Here is a 19,611-nt window from a genome sequence, read left to right on the forward strand (position 1 = left end):
GACACCACACATCCCACACTTTAGTGAGTAGATGTACATCATTGAAAACACATATTCCACAATAAAATATTGTATGATTGAAAAGTTTACTTCATCGTATTTTGATTCTTCTCTGATACTGAGCCCCTATTAAGTCATTTGGTTTATGCAAATTTGTCTTTTTGTAGATTATGCTTGGAGGGTGTTTTTATAAGCAATTTTCTTCTTACTGTTCTGTGCCAGGGATACTGTGGATGCTGAGCTGATGAGAACAGGACCCTAAGGAGGATCATAAAACCCCATGACTAGCTACAAGACAAACTAGTACACTAAAATCTGTATCACCAAGAAGAGGGTTTAAAGTAGTAACATGGAAAGGAATAGCAGGCACAGATGAAAACCTGTGATCTCAGAATTTCTTATACAATAAAATTATAAATTTTGGCCTCAGTGGCCAAATGCAGTTTATTTAATAAAATGATAACTATACATATTATAGGAATAATCAGTTAATAACTATAGGATAATCATTATATACCATTCATCAGTATATGAGGCAAATGTGAATCTCCAAATTGTTTCTGATTCAAGGTTGGGACTAACTTTGAAAATTAAAAAAAAAATAAAATAATAAGGAAAAACTGTTGGCTATCCGGAGCAGAAAGTTTAACAAAGGAACATATTTGAAATCAATGAAGCAGTTGAACTTAAGAAAATTGAAACTCCAGGATATAAATAAAGGGATTAAGTGCTTCTTTCAAAATAGAGTGAAAGAATTATAATTTCTTGCTGTTAGGCACTAAGCTGGAAATCACAGTTACTTGTTGAAAAATGGCCCTTTTATGGTTTCCCTCTGAAAAATACATTTACAGCCCCCTTTATGTCCTTGTTCCTCAGGCTGTAGATGAAGGGGTTCAGCATGGGGGTGACCACCGCATACATCACTGAGGCCACTGCACTTGCGTGGGAGCTCTGGGTAGCAGCAGAGCTAAGGTACACTCCTAGGGCCGTACAATAAAATAAGGAGACAACTGAGAGGTGAGATGCACAGGTGGAAAATGCTTTATACTTGCCCTGAGGTGATAAGATCCCACATATGGACGAACCTATCCTAGAATAAGAATAAAGGACCCCAGACAAGGGAGCACCACCCAGAATCAAAGCTGCAAAATATACCACCATGTCATTAAGAAAGGTATCAGAACAGGCAAGCTGGATCATCTGATTAATTTCACAGAAAAAGTGATTGATTTCCACCTTTGTACAGAAGGACAGCCGCAACACCATTAAGGTTTGTAACAAAGAATGCAAGATGCTCATGAACCAGGACACCAGAACAAGCAGTCCACAGAGCCGGGGGTTCATGATGACTGTGTAGTGCAGGGGGTGACAGATGGCCACAAACCGGTCATAAGCCATCACAGTCAGGAGGAAGTTGTCCAAACCTATAAAAAGTAAGAAAAAGTAGATCTGTATGATGCAGCTGTCATAAGTTATGACTTTTCTCTGTGTTTGTGTATTCACCAGCATCTTGGGGACGGTGGTGGATGTGATGCAGATGTCTACAAAGGACAGGTTGGCCAGGAAGAAGTACATGGGGGTATGGAGGCAGGAGTCTGAGCTGATGGCCAGGATGATGAGCTGGTTCCCAAGTACGGTGACCAGGTACATGGACAGGAACAGCCCAAAGAGGAAGGGTTCCAATTCTGGTTCCTCAGAAAATCCCAGAAGAAGAAATTCTGAAATCTGTGTATCATTCTCTAGTTCCATGTCATCGATGTGACTACCAAAATAAGAGAAAGAGCAGGACACAATCATGCATTACTAACCTGGCAGGTGCATTATTGTTTATATTCTGCACTCAAGGGATTAATGTTTATATTTGTGTGTGGAATGTGATAAAAACACTGAAAACTAGGAATAGAGGAAAACTATCTCAATATAAAGCCATTTATGAAAAACCCACAGCAAACATGGTGCTCGCTGGGGATACAAGGAACATTTTCCTGTATGATCAGGAACAAGGCAAGGATGCCCGGTTTCCTGACTTCTACTCAACATAACACTGGAAGTTCTACCCAGAGCAATTAAAGAAAGAAAAAGAAATAAAAGGCATCCAAACTGGAAAGGAAGAAATAAATTTATATCTGCAGACGGTGTGATCTTATATGTAGATAATCCTAATGAAACCACAAAAACAGTAATAAAACTAGTAGATTATTCCAGAAAAATCATTGAGTAGGAAGCCAGTCCTCAAAAATCAGTTGCATTTCTGCGTGCAAACAGTGAATGATCTGAGAAGGAAATAAAATAATTCCATTTATGTGACTTCCAAATGAATAAAACTATCACCTCACAACAGTCAGAATGGCTAGTATAAAAAGACTAGAAATGACAAGTGTTGGTCAGGATGTGGAGAGGAGGGAATCCTTGTGCACCTGCTGGTGGGAATGCAAACTGGTGCAGCCCCTGGGATACAGTACAGAGGTTCCTCAAAAATTAAAAAGAGAAATACGACATGATCAAGTAATTCCACTAATGGGTACTTACACAAAGAAGACAAAAATACTGATTAGAAAATTTATACGTACCCCTTGTCTATTGCAGCATTGTTTACAATGGCCAAGATACAGAAGCAGGGCAAATTTCCATCGATAGGGGAATGAGTAAAGAAGAGCTGGTATGTAGAGATAGATATAGATTTTGATAGAGATATAAATAAGGATATATGCAACAGAATATTACTGTGCTATAAAAAAGAATGAGGTCTTGCCATCTGCAACAACATGGATGGAACTGGTGGGTATTGTACTAAGCGAAATAAATCAAAGAAAAATACCATATGATCTCACATATATGTGCAATCTAAAATACAACAAATGAACAAACAGACAAAAACAGAGAACAAACGGGTAGTTGACAGAGGGTGGGTGGGGGTGGAGTAGATAAATGGGATTAAGGGTACACTTATCATGATGAACACTGAGTAATGCATACAATTGTCAAATCACTATATTGTACACCAGAAGCTGATATAACACCACATGTCAATTATACAGAAATTAAGGGGCACCTGGGTGGCACAGCGGTTAAGTGTCTGCCTTCGGCTCAGGGCGTGATCCCGGCGTTATGGGATCGAGCCCCATATCAGGCTCCTATGTTATGGGCCTGCTTCTTCCTCTCCCACTCCCCCTGCTTGTGTTCCCTCTCTTGCTGGCTGTCTCTATCTCTCTTAAATAAATAAATAAAATCTTTAAAAAAATAAATTAAAAAATAAATTAAAAAAAAAAAAACAAAAAATCCCCCAAACTCCTTAAAATTACAAAAAAAAATCCCCAAAATTAAAAAAAAAAAAAAACATAAATCTACAAGCAGAACAATCTGAATTAAGGCAAGAAACTGAGAAGGAAGAAGTTCTTCATTAAGTAATAGACTTTAAAACATCTTATGGCCATAGTATCTCCACAGAATTCAATAGAGAAACAGTAATCTGTAGGGGTGCCTGCATGGATCAGTTGGTCAAGCATCTGACTCTTTATTTTGGCTCAGGTCATGATCTTGGGGTCATGAGATCAAGGCCCAGTGCTGGGCTTGGAATCTGCTTAAGATTCTCTCTCTCCCTCTTCTTCTGCTCCTCCCTGCTAGAACTCTCTCTCTCTCTCTCTCTCAAAAAAAAAAAAAAAAAGGAACATGAGAGAGAGAGAAACAATAATCTGTAAAAATCATTTGAAATGCTGACAGTTATAGAAACTCAGCATATAATATATGGGTATATGATAATAATGGGCAAATCAAAATGGTGACAGAATATATGAATTTTGCTCCAACTCACTAATCATTTACGAAAACAACAAGAAATCTCTTCCACACCCAGCAGCCTGTAGAAATTTTAAAGTGTTGTCACATCGATTAGGATTGGAATTTTTAAACAGATAGTAAAGTGGTACTGTCTAATTTTCATTGCAGAAATGTGACCGGCATCGACTTGGATGGAACAGGAGGGTATTATGCTAAGTGAAATAACTCAATCAGAGAAAGACAATTATCATATGGTGTCACTCATATGTGGAACATAAGGAATAGTGCAGAGGACATTAAGGGTAGGGGGGGAAATCCGAATGGGAAGAAATCACAGAGGGAGACAAATAGAGGGTTGTGGAAAGGGAGGTGGGTGGGGGGATGGGGTAACTGGGTGATGGGCATTAAGGAGGGCACGTGATGTGATGAGCACAAGGTGTTATACTGAACTGATTAATCATTGAATATTTTATCAAAAACCAATGATATACTATACCTTGGCTAATTGAATTTAAATTTAAAAAAAAAAGGAAAAAAATAAATGTGACCTGCTATAATGTTTGGAGAAAATAATTGGAAAACAACTATAAGTATTAAAAATATAGATATGCATTATTTCCTCGGGGTTCCTCATCTCAGCACTATTGATATTGTGGCCCAGGTAATTCTCTGAGGTGGGGTTTGTCCTGGGCCTTGTAGGATGTTTAGAGCATCTCTGGCCTCTAGCGACACCTCCCCAGTCTGACAGCCTAAAATGTCTCTGGAAATCGCTCAATGTCCCCTAAAGGACAAAATTGTCCCTGGTGGAGAATCAGCATTTTAACTCAAAATATTTTTGTATAATTGATAACATAGCAACTTAGTGAGAAGGAATATGAAAATCCTCCAAGTATAAATGACACAGCCACATCCTGAAATATTCTGCAATCACTGAAATAATGAATTAGCATTATACCGGTTGATGCAGACAAGATTGTCAGGTGCTATTGAGTAACACGAGCTATTAAAAAAAAAAAAAAAAAAAAAAGACTGCACCTGAGCATGTTAAAGACCATTTACAATGAGCATAGGATTCTATTCATGAATTTGTATAAAAGTGTGTTAATATTTGTGTGTGCATAATATAGAAATGTAAATTTTAAAAGAAGCTAAGAACTTATGGAACAAAGGATAGCAGTGAGAGTAGGAATAGGTTAGGCATGGAGCTATCTCAAACAACTGTTTGAAACACAATGACAACCTAAAACTAACTTTATAGAGGTTTAAATGGTATTAAAGTCATGACATCAAGGTAGGTCACTAATTCAAGAATTAAAGTGCTAAAGACTTGGGAACAGGGCAGCTTGGCTGGCTCAGTTGGTAGACTCTTGATCTTGGGGCTGTGAGCATGAGTCTCACATTGGGGTAGAGATTACCTTAAGAAAACATAAAAAATTGGGGTGCCTGGGTGGCTCTATCAGTTAAGTGTGACTTCAACTCAGATCACTATCCCAGGGTCCTAGGATTGAGTCCTGCATTGAGCTCCCTGCTCAGCAGGGAGTCTGCTTCTCCCTCAGCTCCTCCCCCCAGGCTTGTGCTCTCTTGCTCTCTGAATCTCTCTCAAAAATAAATAAATAAAATCAATTAAAAAACACACATACAAATTGGAAATAAAAGAATATAACCAAAAAAGTGGGTAGGAAGCATTATCTAAAGTGATGCTTTCATCTCATATAGAGATATATTAATTCATATTTGTTTAGGAAGAAAAGGTGAACGTTAGTCAAATAATAAAGAATGCTTCCACATGATGGCTGCAGATGAGGTGACTTTGAGAAATAGATCTAATCACAAAAGGCCAAAAGTATAATAAGGAATAACAGAAATGTGAAGACAGCTTGAAAATATGTATAAAAGGTCATTTATCAATTCAAACGATGCAGAAGAACTTTCTACACTTAAGCAAGAAGGGGGAAGATAATATGACTGACTGATAGGTTTGAGCACACAATGCATTGACTTTCCTACTCCCCTCTAACTCATCCACACATACATAAAGGAACTGAAGGTCAAACAGCAAAGTTGGTGGAAAAACTCCAATTCTTATGTTTGAAAAATGGAATCCAAAACAGGAATATAAACACTTCCAACCCACCAGACAAAAGCACAGAACTGGCACAGACAATTTGCAATAAAGAAAGCAAATGTCTAAGAAACCACATCCTTGCCAGTAAGGAAATAATTGCAGCATAAAGCTTTTTTAGTATACCCCCTTTCACCTATTAATTTTTTTAATTGATTGGAATGCCCAGCCTGAAAAAGGACACTGTGAAATGTATGTCTCATGATCCATTGGTGTGGATCTTTCTCACCAATATGAGAATATACTCAAATTATCTCTGGCTTAAAAGAATAAAAAGAATGCCCTCACTTGACTGCATATCCCTCATAGCTAAAACCCTGCATCTCTATTCCCCTTAATTGCAAAGATTCTTGGAATTGTGTTCTACTCTTATTGGGACCATTTTATGCTACCCATCACTACTCTTCCATCTGCACTAATTAATCCTCAACAATCTCCCCTGCATGGCTGATTTCAATGTTTACTTTTCTTTTTAGGATCATACGTAAATGTATTCATTAGTTAAGGAAGCCAACAGCCACAGTGATGTCCCAGTGCTGGGCTAGGCCAGGTTGTCTCTCAGGTGGCTTCAGGTAAATGTTCTCACCCTTCTATGCTCTCTGGCCCTTTCCTGCAGTACCTGCTGGCTTTTCAGACTCACCTGTATGGGGATCTTTACCTGGATGTCTGAATTCCTACCTTGATGGTTGATGATGGAGATTAAAGCTCTGTTCTCAAACGATGCAGCAAGAGTCTCCTAGTCAGACTTAGGACTCTGGAAGAAATACCCATGTCCCATTCAGCCCAAGGTTACACCTGCTGAGGGACAACAGCAGAAGAGATAATTACAGCTCCCTATCTGCTTCTTAGACATATTCCCCTCCTGTTATTCCAACCACTGGGCACATTATCCCCCATGGGACATTGCACAGATAGGAGTATTTTTTCCTATAGTTCCCTATTCCAAAGAGACCAACTTATGAGTCAGGTGAATCCAGTTATCACTCTTCCCTGAACTCACCTGCCTCCCACAGAGATAGCCTCCTAGCTCCTTATCCCAACCCTGAGTTAAAGATTTCTCCAAATCTAAGAGTGAAGAATTTTTCTTTACTAGGCTCCTTGGGTCTCGCAAAAGTTGACTCATCATGAGACACAGCATTGCTATATCCAGAAGATTGTTATTCCCCCCTTCAGCAAGGTGAAGAACTGTATTGCTTTGATATAAAAACATGAGGACTACAGTCCTTGGCTTCCATGACCCTTTGCTAAAACAGTTAAGAATTCAATGTTTTAGGACAAATTAAGAGCTATTGTTTTGTCTAAATTTATAACAATGAAGTCATAAATATGTCTTTGTGTGTACACATGTGAGTGAGGTTATTTGAAAGTAAAATGTAATTGGGTGATGGGCATGAAGGAGGGTACGCGATGTAAGGGTGATGTCCTGGTGTAATAGGCAAGTGATAAATTATTGAACTCTACATCTGAAACTAATGATGTACTATATGTTGGCTAATTGAATTTAAATAAAAAATGCATGCAAACACACACATATCAAGACACAACCATTATCCTCAAACGTTTCTTTGAGGTAAAAAAGGAAGTTCCAACCATTTTATTCATTCCAAACAATGTCCATATGAAGTAATGTATAGTATCCCACATTACCTTTAGAAATAGAGAAAATGATGCTCAGTTTGCTTAAATTTTTAGTAGTTACCTACCAAAGCAGTTAAAACTCATGTGACAGTCTCAAATTACACACAAATAGAAACTTACACTACATACGCTTCATTTTTGTGGAGGTCCTTTAATTCACCAGAGTTATTTCATGTAACAATTGAGAGAGTCATAGCAGGCAGCATTGGAAGTTTTCAAGTAGAAACAGGAAGATAATTCAGTGGCAAAACTTAGAAGACAGTAAACAATCCTTCACTGCAAGAAATAAACCCCCTCAGTTGTGGACACCAGTCTTCCATGTTTCCACAAATACATGCACAGCATGAAAAAGAAATATTTTAGATAGTAATAATATGGGTGGTTTGAAATGTTGAATCCTTGTATTTCTAGAAAGCTTTTTTAAATTACTTTAACTTCCATGTAATTAACATACAGTGTTATATTAGTTTCAGGTGTACAATATAGAGATTCAGCAAGCCTATACATTACTCAGTGCTCATCATGATAAATGTACTCTTAATCCCTGTCACCTATTTCACCCATCCCCCCACTCACCTCCCCTCTGGCAACCACCAATTTTTTCTCCATATTAAAGAGTGTATTCTTTTATTGGTCTCTTTTATTCTGTTTGTTTTGTTTCTTAGATTTCACATATAAGAAAATCATAGGGTATTTGTCTTTCTCTGATTGACTGATTCACTTAGCATCATAGCCCCTAGATCCAACCGTGTTGTAAATGCTTACACAAAAATAAAAAGCTTTTCCACAGCAAAGGAAGAAATCAACAAAACAAAGAGATGATCTTCTGAATGGGAGAAGATATTTGCAAATGTTAAGGGGTTAAAATCCAAAATATATAAAGAACTTATACAACTCAACACCAAAATAATAATAATAATAATAATAATAATAATAATAATAATAATAAATATCAATTCAATTAAAAAACGGCCAGAATTTCATGAATAGACATTTCACTAAGGCAGGCATACAGATGACCAACAGACACATGAAAAGATGCTCAACCTCACTCATCATCAGAGAATTGCATTCAAAATCACAAGGAAGAGTAAGTGTTGCTGGGGATGTGGAGTAAGAGAAACCCTTGCACACTGTTGGTGGGAATGCAAACTGGGGTAGCCAAAGTGGAAAACGGAATAGAAGTTCCTCAAAAAACTGAAAATAGAAGTATCATATGGTCCAGTAGTTACACTACTGGTCATTAACCCAAATAAAATGCACCCTCATGTTTATGGTCATCTCTGACACTGAGAACATAAGAGGTCACTCTATTCATTCAAATATTTCTTTCCATGTAGACCCTACTGGGAGATACATATTTGTTAACAGGTTTTGCCAGTGGCTATGGTGGGCATTCTGGACACCTAGGTGAATAATAGAATAAAACAAGACTACTTATAAAACACAGAAGCATGTTTGTAGAGTTAAGAGCCTGACGAAGCTTTTCATTTCTGAGGCATCCATTTCAAGGACAACCATGTCGAATAAACACACTGTCAGGTATGGGACACTATTATCAGATAAGCACTCAGACTATCCCCAGCCATGATGTATCTCTTCAGAAAGCCCTGGGTCACCTCCATACAGACACATGAGTGACCCTGATTTCCATTTCTGTGTCAAAATTTCACTCTTATGTTTTAAAATTTCAATGAAGAGTGAATCTAGTAACCCTTAGCCACTCTGCCCATGGAACCCAATAAAAGCAGGGCCCCCAGTTGTGGACTTCCTCTTTCTCCCTCTGAATCTCGACACCCTCTCCCCAGACTTTTCTGCCTCTGCCTTCCAAGACCTGTGAGGAATAGACCTGGTTTTGTTAGAGTTCTCTGATGGGTGTTGCTGATGCATGTCTTGCAGTCACAATGAGAACCCAAGGGCTGGTGCAGCCACAGCAGAGGCTCTGGTCAGGGAAGCATCTGTGGGAATGTCCACAAAGACATGGGTACAGGGGAGTGTCTGGGCTTTCCTAGCCTGAGCATCCCTGTCAGGAGCCTAGGATTTAAAGGGAACAATGTTAGAGTCTACATTATCAGGAAGAGGCGTGAAGGTAGTGATGAAAAAGATTGACAGACTCGAGGTGAAAACCGTAGTTTTATATTTTCCTCTGCAATAAATTTATATGAAGGGCTTAGTGGCCAGGTACCGTCTTCCGTAAGAAGAATATAACTCATGATTATTCTTGAGGGAAATCTAGGGAAAATTTACATGGCATGATATAAATCATTTAAAATGAAATTATTTTTAAGAAATCTGACTTGCCCCATGTAAGATATCGAAATTTCCAGGCATTTGTGCCCAAGCTTGGGGAAAATATTGGGATTGTATTAAAATGGACAATGGGGAAACTGTCCATATATCAGAGCAGAAGATTAGTAAATTGAGTTACTTTAATGTATAAAGAAGTGGAATTGAAAGAAATGGAAATGCCATGGAATAGACAGAAGGAGCCAATACTACTTCCACAGCCTGATCAAAGAATAGCAGTTCCTCGCTCTGGTCCTGGCTCATAGCCCTGCAATCCTGGACACTTCTTCAGCCCCAGGATGATTCACCCTTACATCACTGGAACCCCCATGATTCTTTTCAGAGCCCTCTTTATGTCTCTGTTCCTCAGGCTGTAGATGAAGGGGTTCAGCATGGGGGTGACCACCGTGTACATCACCAAGGCTATTATACTTGTGTGGGAGCTCTGGGGAGCAGCAGAGCTAAGGTACACTCCCAAGACCATACAACAAAATTAGGAGACAACTGAAAGGTGAGATGAACAGGTGGAAAATGCTTTATACTTGCTCTGAGCTGATGATACTCCACATACAAAGGAAACTATCTTAGAGTAAATGTAAAGGATCCCAGCTAGAGATGCATGACCCAACAATCCAGCTGCAAAATGCATCACCATGTTGTTAAGAAAGGTGTCAGAACAGGCAAGTTGGATCACCTGATTAATTTCACAGAAAAAGTGGGAGATTTCTACCATTTCCATTGTCTTTCTCTCGCTTGAATATCTCACTTAGCATAATACCCTCCAGTTAGATGTGATTCATATATACAATGGAAAAATTACTCAGCCATCAGAAAAGTATTGCCTTAAAATCATTTGGTGAAATAAGTCAATCAGAGAAAGACTATTATCATATGGTTTCACTCGTATGTGGAATATAAGAAACAGCACAGAGGATCATAGGGAAAGGGAAGGAAAACTGAATGGGAAATCAGAGAGGGAAACAAACCATGAGAGACTCTTAATAGTAAACAAACTGAGGGTTGCTGGAGGGGAGGCAGGTGAGGGGGATGGGGTAACTGGGTGATGGGCATTAAGGAGGGCATGTGATGTGATGAGCATTGGGTATCATTTGCAACTGATGAATTATTGAACCCTACGTCTGAAACTAATGATGTTGGCTAATTGAATTTAAATTAAAAAATATTTGGAAAAGTTTTTTTTTATTTCATCTTCAAAAATCACCTTCTATTGTCACACATTGTATATTTTCTTTTGTAAATTGCACGTTTATTCCCTCTGCACATTTTTGTAGAGGGATATTCAATCAGTAAACTGTCTTGACATAAAAATATCACTCCTTTCTTGTTTAGATATACTGCTATTTCCTGCTTTGTTAATTATCCTGGGCAGCAAGGGGATGTGGACTGGGGCTGGAATACTGCCAGAACCAGGGAAGCTTCCTGCCTGCCAGTCTCTCAGGGATCCCCTGAGCTTATTAGATCTCTTTGACCCCTTGTGTCCATTTCTTTCTGTGTTCTTGGAACCTCTTTTTTATGTTTATCTAAATATAGGACACAGTGTGATTACATTAAAATGGAGCCCTGTGTTTCCATGTCCATGGGAGGCTTACTAACTAGAGTTTAATTATTATTTACACAGTCTTCAGGGTAGAGGTAATCTGATGCTGAGTTTGCCTTCTATCATTCCTTTCAACATTATTGTGGCTGGGGGCAAGAAAAGCATGATAGTAACGCACTGTCAAGAGGCAAGGCACACTTTGTGCGTGTGTGTGTGTGTGTGTGTGTGTGTGTGTGTGTGTTGTGGGGCATAAGCAGTCCTCAGGGCAATGGTACTGGAGTTCATGTAGTTCAATATATAACCTTTAAATGCCAGAATGTTCACCAACAGATGGAAATAAGGAAGGGATTTATCTCTATTCACAGAATACCTTGGAACAGAATTAATAAGATGCAAAGAACACCATGTGAAGGAAAGACTCCCGGGTCTTGAAGTCCCATCAGTGGCAGGAAAGCCCCCTCGGTCCTCAACATTCTCTGCCACCACCTCTCATCTCTCCCTCTTGCTCATTCCCTCACCGCACTAATGCATGTTGAGATCTGCAGATCTGCAGTAAGTGCCTTCTGCAGGGCCTTTGCTCTGCTTTCCCTGAAGGGCACCCACCTCCCCCAGATATCCTCCTGCTTCCTGCTCAGTTTTTCTGGAGCCTCTGTTAAAATGTCACCTTCTTTGCAGGTCTCCCTGAACTCATATTAAAATATAGCACCTCTGCATCCACTCCTTTTTATACTGATTTTTTTTCCTTCATAGCACCCATCACTGTCTGACATGGTGTATGATTTCTTTTTTTTTATTTTAAATTCAATTAGCCAACATATAGTACATCATTAGTTTTTGATATAGTGTTCAATGATTCATTAGTTGCACATAACACCCAGTGCTCATCACATCACATGCCCTCCTTAATACTCGTCACCCAGACACCATCCCCCACCTATCTCCCCTCCAGAAAGCTACAGTTTGTTTCCTATAGTTAAGAGACTCTCACAGTTTGTCTCCCTCTCTGATTTCTTACCATTCAGTTTTCCCTCCCTTCCCCTGTCGTCCTCCGTGCTATTTCTTAGCTTCCACATATGAGTGAAACCATATAATTGTCTTTCTCTGATTGACTTATAATAATACCCTCTAGCTCCACCCATGTCGATGTAAATGGTAGATATTCATCCTTTCCCATGGCTGAGTAATGTTACATTGTATATATGAACCAAATCTTCTTTACACATTCATCTGTTGGCGGGCATCTTGGCTCCTTCCATAGTTTGGCTATTGTGGACATTGCCGCTATGAACATTCTTTCTTCATCATTGGATTGTATGGACTAATTTTTTTCTCTAAGTTTCTATTTTAATTTCGGTTATTGCGTGTGTGTGTGTGTGTGTGTGTGTGTGTGTGTGTAATAGATGAACAGATACGGATATAATGGATAAAGCAGATTATAATTGCATATACAATCTGCTTTATCCATTCATCTATCAGTGGACATCTGGGCTCTTTCTGTACTTTGGCTATTGTGGACATTGCTGCTATAATCATTGGGGTGCAGGTGCCCCTTCAGATCACAACATTTGTATCTTTTGGGTAAATACCTAGCAGTGCAATTGCTGGGTCATGGGGTAGCTGTATTTTTAACTTTTTGAGGATCCTCCATGCTGTTTTCCAGATGGCTTTGCCAACTTGCCTTCCCACTAACACTGTAGGAGTGTCCCCCTTCCTCCACATCCTCGCCAACATCTGTTGTTTCTTGTCTTGTTAATTTGGGCCATTCTAACTCGTGTGAGGTGGTATCTCATTGTGGTTTTGATTTGTATTTCCCTGATGGCAGGTGATGTGGAGCATTTTTTCATCTGTCTGTTTGGCCATTTCTATGTCTTCTTTGGAGAAATGTCTGTTCATGTCTCCTGCCCATTTCTTGACTGAGCATCTTTTTATGGAACTTTTGGCCATTTGTATGTCTTCATTGGAAAAATGTCTATTCAGATCCTCTGCCCATTGTTTAATCAGATTATTCGTTCATTTGTTTGTTTGTTTTTTGTTTGTTGCTATTGAGTTGTATGAGTTCTATATATATTTGGGATATTTACCCCTCATCATGTATATGATTTGCAAATATTCCCTTCCATTTTGGAAGTTGCCTTTTATTTCATTGGTGGCTTCCTTTGCCATGTAGAAGTTTTTAGTTTGAAGGAGACACTGTTTATTTTTTGCTTTTGTTCCCTTGCTTTTGGTGTCAATTCCTAAAAATCATTGTCAATACCAAGATGTGTTCTTCTAGGAGTTTTATGGCTTCAGGTCTTACATTCAAGTATTTAATCCATTTTGAGTTCATTTTTGCCTATGGTGTAAGATAGTCGTCTGGTTGAATTCTGTTGCATGTGGCTCTCCACTTTACCGAACACCATTTATTGATGAGACTGTTTTTAACTTAATGTGCATCCTTGCCTCCTTTGTTGTAAACTAATTAAACACATATCTGTGCATTTATTTCTTGGCTCTCTATTCCATCTCATTGATCTGTGTTTTTTATGCCCATATCAGGCTGTTCTGGGTACCACAGCTTTGTGATGTAGTTTGAAATCAGGGAGCATGATGCCCAGGTTTTGCTCTTCTCTCTCAATATTGCTTTGGCTACTTGGGGTCTTTGTGATTTCATACAAATTGTAGGAGTGGTGGCACCTGTGTGGCTCAGTTGGCTGAGCATCTGCCTTCAGCTCAGGTCCTGATCCCAGGGTCCTGTGATTGAGCCCCACATCAGGCTCCCTGCTCAGTGGGGATTTGGCTTCTCCCTCTGCAACTCCCCCCACTCATGCTCTCTCTCTCTCTCTCTTTCCTCAAATAAATAATTTTTTTTTAATTGTGGGAGTGTTTGTTCCATTTCTATAAAATACGTCATTGGTATTTTGACAGGGATTACACTGAATCCACAGATTGATTTAGATAGTATGGAAATTTTAACAGTATTAATTCTTCCAATCAATGAACACGGAATATCTTTTCATTCTTTGTGTCATCTTCAATTTCTTTAGGCAATGTCTTATAGTTTTCAATGCACAGGTGTTTCACCTCCTTGTTTAAATTTATTCTTAGGTATTTTGTTCTTGCCAATGCAGTTGTAAATAGGATTGTTTTCTTAATTTCTATTTCTGAGAATTTCTTATTAGTGCACAGAGTGGTGACCAATATTTGTGTATTAACTTTATATCCTGCTGAGTTCATTGATTAGTTAAAACAGATCTTTTTCTTTTAAACAATTGATTGAAATACAAAGACATACAATAAAGTAAACAAATTTAAAATGCAAAATTTTCTGAAGTAAAGTAATCATACAAAAATTAAGAGTACATATTGCATGAGTTGATTTATATATAATTTAAGAAAGTGCATGAAAGCTTTAAAGATTTGTTATATAATTGTAAAACATGTAACCAACCTGAAACGTCCATTTACTTATATTGAATTCAGGTGGATGTTGTTAGGAATAAATACAGTGTTTGGAAATGGTGAATCCAAGAAGTCTTTTTTGGGTAAGGAGCTCAGATATGTATGTGTGGATTCGTACATTACTTCATACGAATACACTCTTACACAAGTATGTACAACACAAACTCAATAATCCCATCTTTTTTTTTATTTATTTATTTATTCGACAGACATAGAGACAGGCAGTGAGAGAGGGAACACAAGCAGGGGGAGTGGGAGAGGAAGAAGCAGGCTCATAGTGGAGGAGCCTGATGTGGGGCTCGATCCCAGAACGCCGGGATCACGCCCTGAGCGGAAGGCAGACGCTTAACCGCTGTGCCACCCAGGCGCCCCCCAATAATCCCATCTTTTGTGTTGAATGGAAATTTGAAAAAAAATTAGGAGAGGATAAAAATCAAAAGCGTGAATGTTTGAAAAAGTATGAAATTAAAAGAATATAGACAGACACAAAGATTTAAAAAAGAATGGGCAAACAATTTTAGTAATGAATACTTTTTAAAATCTTAATGCACAAAGGGCTCAAAGTCACAATTTATATATAAAAAAAGAATTTATATTTACATCTTAAGTCACGGGGAACCTGACTGTCACAGTCAGTGGACCAAGCAACTCCTTTTTTTCTTTTTAATTTTATTTTTAAGTAATCTCTACCTCCAAAGGGGGGCTCAAACCCACAGTCCTGATATCAAGAGACGTGAATTCCACCAACTGAGCCAACCAGGCAGCTTGGGCAAGCAACTCTTGATCTCAGGATCATGACTTCAAGCCCCACATTGGGCGTAGAGATTACTTTAAAAATAATAAATATTTCTTCCTGTTTCACTCTTGGTAGTTTATAAGTTTCCAGGAAGGCATCCATTTCTTCCAGGTTGCTTGATTTGTTGGCATATAGTTGCTGGTAAGATTGCTAATAACTATTTCTATTTCCTTGGTGTTAGTCGTGGTCTCTCCCTGTTCATTCATGATTTTATTAATTTGGGTCCTTTTGCTTTTCTTTTGGATAAGTCTAGCCAGAGGTTTATCAATCTCATTAATTCTTTCAAAGAACCAGCTTCTAGTTTTGTAGATCCGTTCTACTGTTTTTCTGGTTTCTATTTCAATGATCTCTGCTCTAATCTTTATCATTTCTCTTGTCCTGCTTAGTTTTGTTTTTATGTGTTGTTCTTTCTCCAGGTCTAAGGTTAGCTTGCATATTTGGGATTTTTCTAATTTTTTGAGAGAGGCTTGGGTGGTTATGTATTTCCCCCTTAGGACCGACTTTGCAGTATCCCATAGGTTTTGGACCAATATGTTTTCATTCTCATTGGTTTCCATGAATTGTTTAGTTCTTCTTTAATATCCTTGTTGACCCAATGACTCTTTAGCATGATGCTCTTTAACTTCCAAGTGTTTGAATTCCTTGCAAATGTTTTCTTGTAGTTGAGTTTCAGTTTCAAAGCATTGTGGTCTGATAATATGCAAGGAATAATCTCAATCTTTTGGTATCTATTGAGACCTGATTTGTGACCCAGTATGTTGTCTACTCTAGGGAAAGTTCCATGTGCACTCAAGAAGAATGAGTATTCTGTAGTTTTACGGTGGAATGCTCTGTATATATCTATGAAGTTCATCTGGTCAGGTGTGTACTTCAAAGCTCTTGTTTCTTTGTTGATCTTCCACTTACATGATCTGTCCATTGCTGAGAGTGGAGTGTTGAGGGCTCCTATTATTAATGTGTTATTATCAATATGATTCTTAATTTTGGTGAACAGTTGGCTTATGTAGTTGACTGCTCCCACGTTGGGACCTAGATATTTACAATTGTTAGATGTTCTTGTTGGATAGACCCTTTAAGTATGATATAGTATGATATATCTCTTATTACAGTCTTTGCCTTAAAATCTAATTTTTCTGACATGAGAATTGCTACCAGCTTTCTTTTGAGATCTGTTGGCATGGTAAATGGTCCTTCACCCCTCACTTTCAATCTGGATGTCTCTTTAGATTCAAAATGAATCTCTTGTAGGCTTGTCTTGCCAACCCTTTTTGGCTTGCCAGGTCTCTGTGGACAGGTCTGACTTTATTCTGATGTTCCTGCCTTCATACTTAAGAAATCTCTTCCCTCTAGCTTCTCTCATGATAACTTCCTTGGCCCTAAGTTTAGAAAGTTTTACTATTATATGTTGGGGTGTTGATCCATTTTTATTGACTTTGTGAGGGGGCATCTCTGCCTCTTGGACACACACAGAAGAATGAAACTAGACAGTTCTTACACCAAACAAAAAGATACTCAAAATGGTTGAAAGACCTCAATGTGAGACAGGAATCCAACAAAATCCTAGAGGAGAACATAGGCAGCAACCTCTCCGACATCGGCCGCACTAACTTCTTTCAAGACATGTCTCCAAAGGTGAGGGAAACAAAAGCAAACATGAACTTTTGGGACTTCAGCAAGATAAAAAGCTTCTTCACAGCAAAGGAAACACTCAACAAAACTAAGAGGCAGCCCACGGAATGGGAGAAGATTTTTGCAAATGACATTACAGATAAAGGGCTGATATCCAAGATCTATAAAGAACTTCTCCAACTCAACACCAAAAAAACAAATAACCCAGTCCAAATATGGGAAGAAAACATGAAAAGACACTTCTACAAAGAAGACATTCAAATGGATAGCACACATATGAAAAAAATATTCAACATCACTAGTCATCAGGGAAATACAAATCAAAACCACAATGAGATACCACCATACACCAGTTAGAATGGAAAAAATTTAAAAAACAGAAAAAAAATGTTGGCAAGGATATGGAGAAAGGGGAATCCTCTGACTCTGTTGGTGGGAATGCAACCTGCACAGCCATTCTGGAAAACAGTCTGTAGGTTCCTCAAGTTGTTAAAAATAGAGCTACACTACGACCCAGCAATTGCACTACTGGGTATTTACCCCAAAGATGCAGATCTAGGGGAAAAAAGGGACACATTCACCCTCATATTCATAGCAGCAATGTTCACAATAGCCAAACTGTGAAGGAGTCAAGATGCCCTTCAACAGATGAATGGATAAAGAAGGTGTGGTTCATATATACAATGGTGAATATTACTCAGCCATAAGAAAGGATGAATACCCACCATTTGCATCCACATGGGTGGAACTGGAGTGGGTTATGTTAAGTGAAATAAGGCAAGCAGAGAAAGACAATTATCATATGGTTTCACTCATATGTGCAACATAAGTAATAGCAGGGTGGACCACAGGGAAAGGGAGGGAAAACTGAAGGGGAAAAATCAGAAAGGAGATAAACCATGAGAGACTATGGACTCTGGGAAAGAAACTGAGGGTTTCAAAGGGGTGGAGGCTGGTGGGTTGAGGTAGCCAGGTGATGGATATTAAGGGGAGATGGGGTTGTGATGAGCACTGGGTGTTGCACGCAACTAATGAATCATTGAACACTACATCAAAAACTAATGATGTACTATGCAGTGGCCAATTGAACATAATAAAAAAATAAGAATAAATAAAGTAAATAAATAAATAACCAGCTCCTTGTTTCATTGATCTGTTCTACTTTTTAAATTTTATTTCTATATCTTTTATTTCTGCTCTAATCTTTATTATTTCTCTTCTCCTGGTGGATTTAAGCTTTTTTGCTGTTCTTTTTCAAGCTTTTTTAGGATTAAGGTTAGACTGTGTCATGGATTGGGAGAACAAATAGTGTTAAAATATCTATGCTACCTAAAGCAATCTACACATCCAATGCAATCCATACGAAAGAAAGAAAGAAAGAAAGAAAGAAAGAAAGAAAGAAAGAAAGAAAGAAAGAAAAAGAGAGGAACATTTTTATTTTAGAAAAGAATTCACTTTTTGCATTCCATTTCAACAATGGGGCAGAAGCTCCAGAGAGATTATAATATTACTATTATTATTACACTTAATATTGTATTTCAACACAAAATGCCTTAACCCAAGAGAAGAGAAATTGAGAGATTAAAATTCACTTTCCCAAAAACAATTTTGTTGGATAAATGTCTATATTACATTCCTATCTCTGTTATAACAAATTACTACACCAGGGGCTTCAAAGAAACAAATTTATGCTCTTACTGTTTTCGAGGTCAGAAGCCTGAAGTAAGACTCAGGGGGCTAAAATCAAGATGTCTCAGGCCCTGGATCCTTCTGGATGCTCCAGTAGAGTCTCTTTTCTTTTCTAGCACAGTTTCTAATGACAAGCATTCATGGCTCATTGGCCTTTCTCCATCTTCAAAGCCAGTGACATGGCATCTTCACATCTCTCCCTGATCCAACTATTCTGCCTTCCTGAGCCACATTCAGAGGACAAGGGTGATTACGTTAGTTCCACTTGAATGATCTTGGCCTGTCTTAGTTTAAGGTCACCTGATTAGCAGCCTTATTTATTTTGCCACCTTTAACTCCCTCTTACTATACAAAATAACATATCCCAAGTGTTCATGAATTGCAACTTGGACCAGTTAAAGAGGTTCTTATTCTGCCTACTAGAAAGTCTTTTCTAAAAGTATTTTATTTGGGGGCGCCTGGGTGGCTCAGTCGTTAAGCATCTGCCTTCATCTCAGGGCCTGATCTCAGGGTCCTGGGATTGAGCCCCGCATCGGGCTCCCTGCTCTGCTGGGAGCCTGCTTCTTCTTTTCCCACTCCCCCTGCTTGTGTTCCCTCTCTCTCTGGCTCTCTCTCTCTCTCTCTCTCTGTCAAATAAATAAAATCTTTAAAAAAATAAAAATAATAAAAGTATTTTAT

The 19,611-nt window shown here is 38.5% G+C and overlaps 1 protein-coding gene across 1 annotated transcript; it reads right to left on the reverse strand.

Annotated features, from left to right (window-relative positions):
• Positions 1 to 819: 819 nt before the first annotated feature.
• LOC123796719 (olfactory receptor-like protein OLF4) lies at positions 820 to 5,433 on the reverse strand. The gene is made up of 2 exons (XM_045804222.1): positions 5,424 to 5,433; positions 820 to 1,778 (listed from the first exon to the last, which is right to left on the reverse strand). Exon 2 carries the CDS (start codon positions 1,747 to 1,749, stop codon positions 820 to 822), a length of 930 nt encoding a protein of 309 aa, XP_045660178.1. The 5' UTR covers positions 1,750 to 1,778; positions 5,424 to 5,433.
• Between the last annotated feature and the right edge of the window lie 14,178 nt (positions 5,434 to 19,611).

The sequence above is a fragment of the Ursus americanus genome, chromosome 14, assembly GCF_024610735.1.
Source record: "Ursus americanus isolate L20-20 chromosome 14, mUrsAme1.1.p, whole genome shotgun sequence".
Classification (NCBI taxonomy): Eukaryota; Metazoa; Chordata; class Mammalia; order Carnivora; family Ursidae; genus Ursus; species Ursus americanus.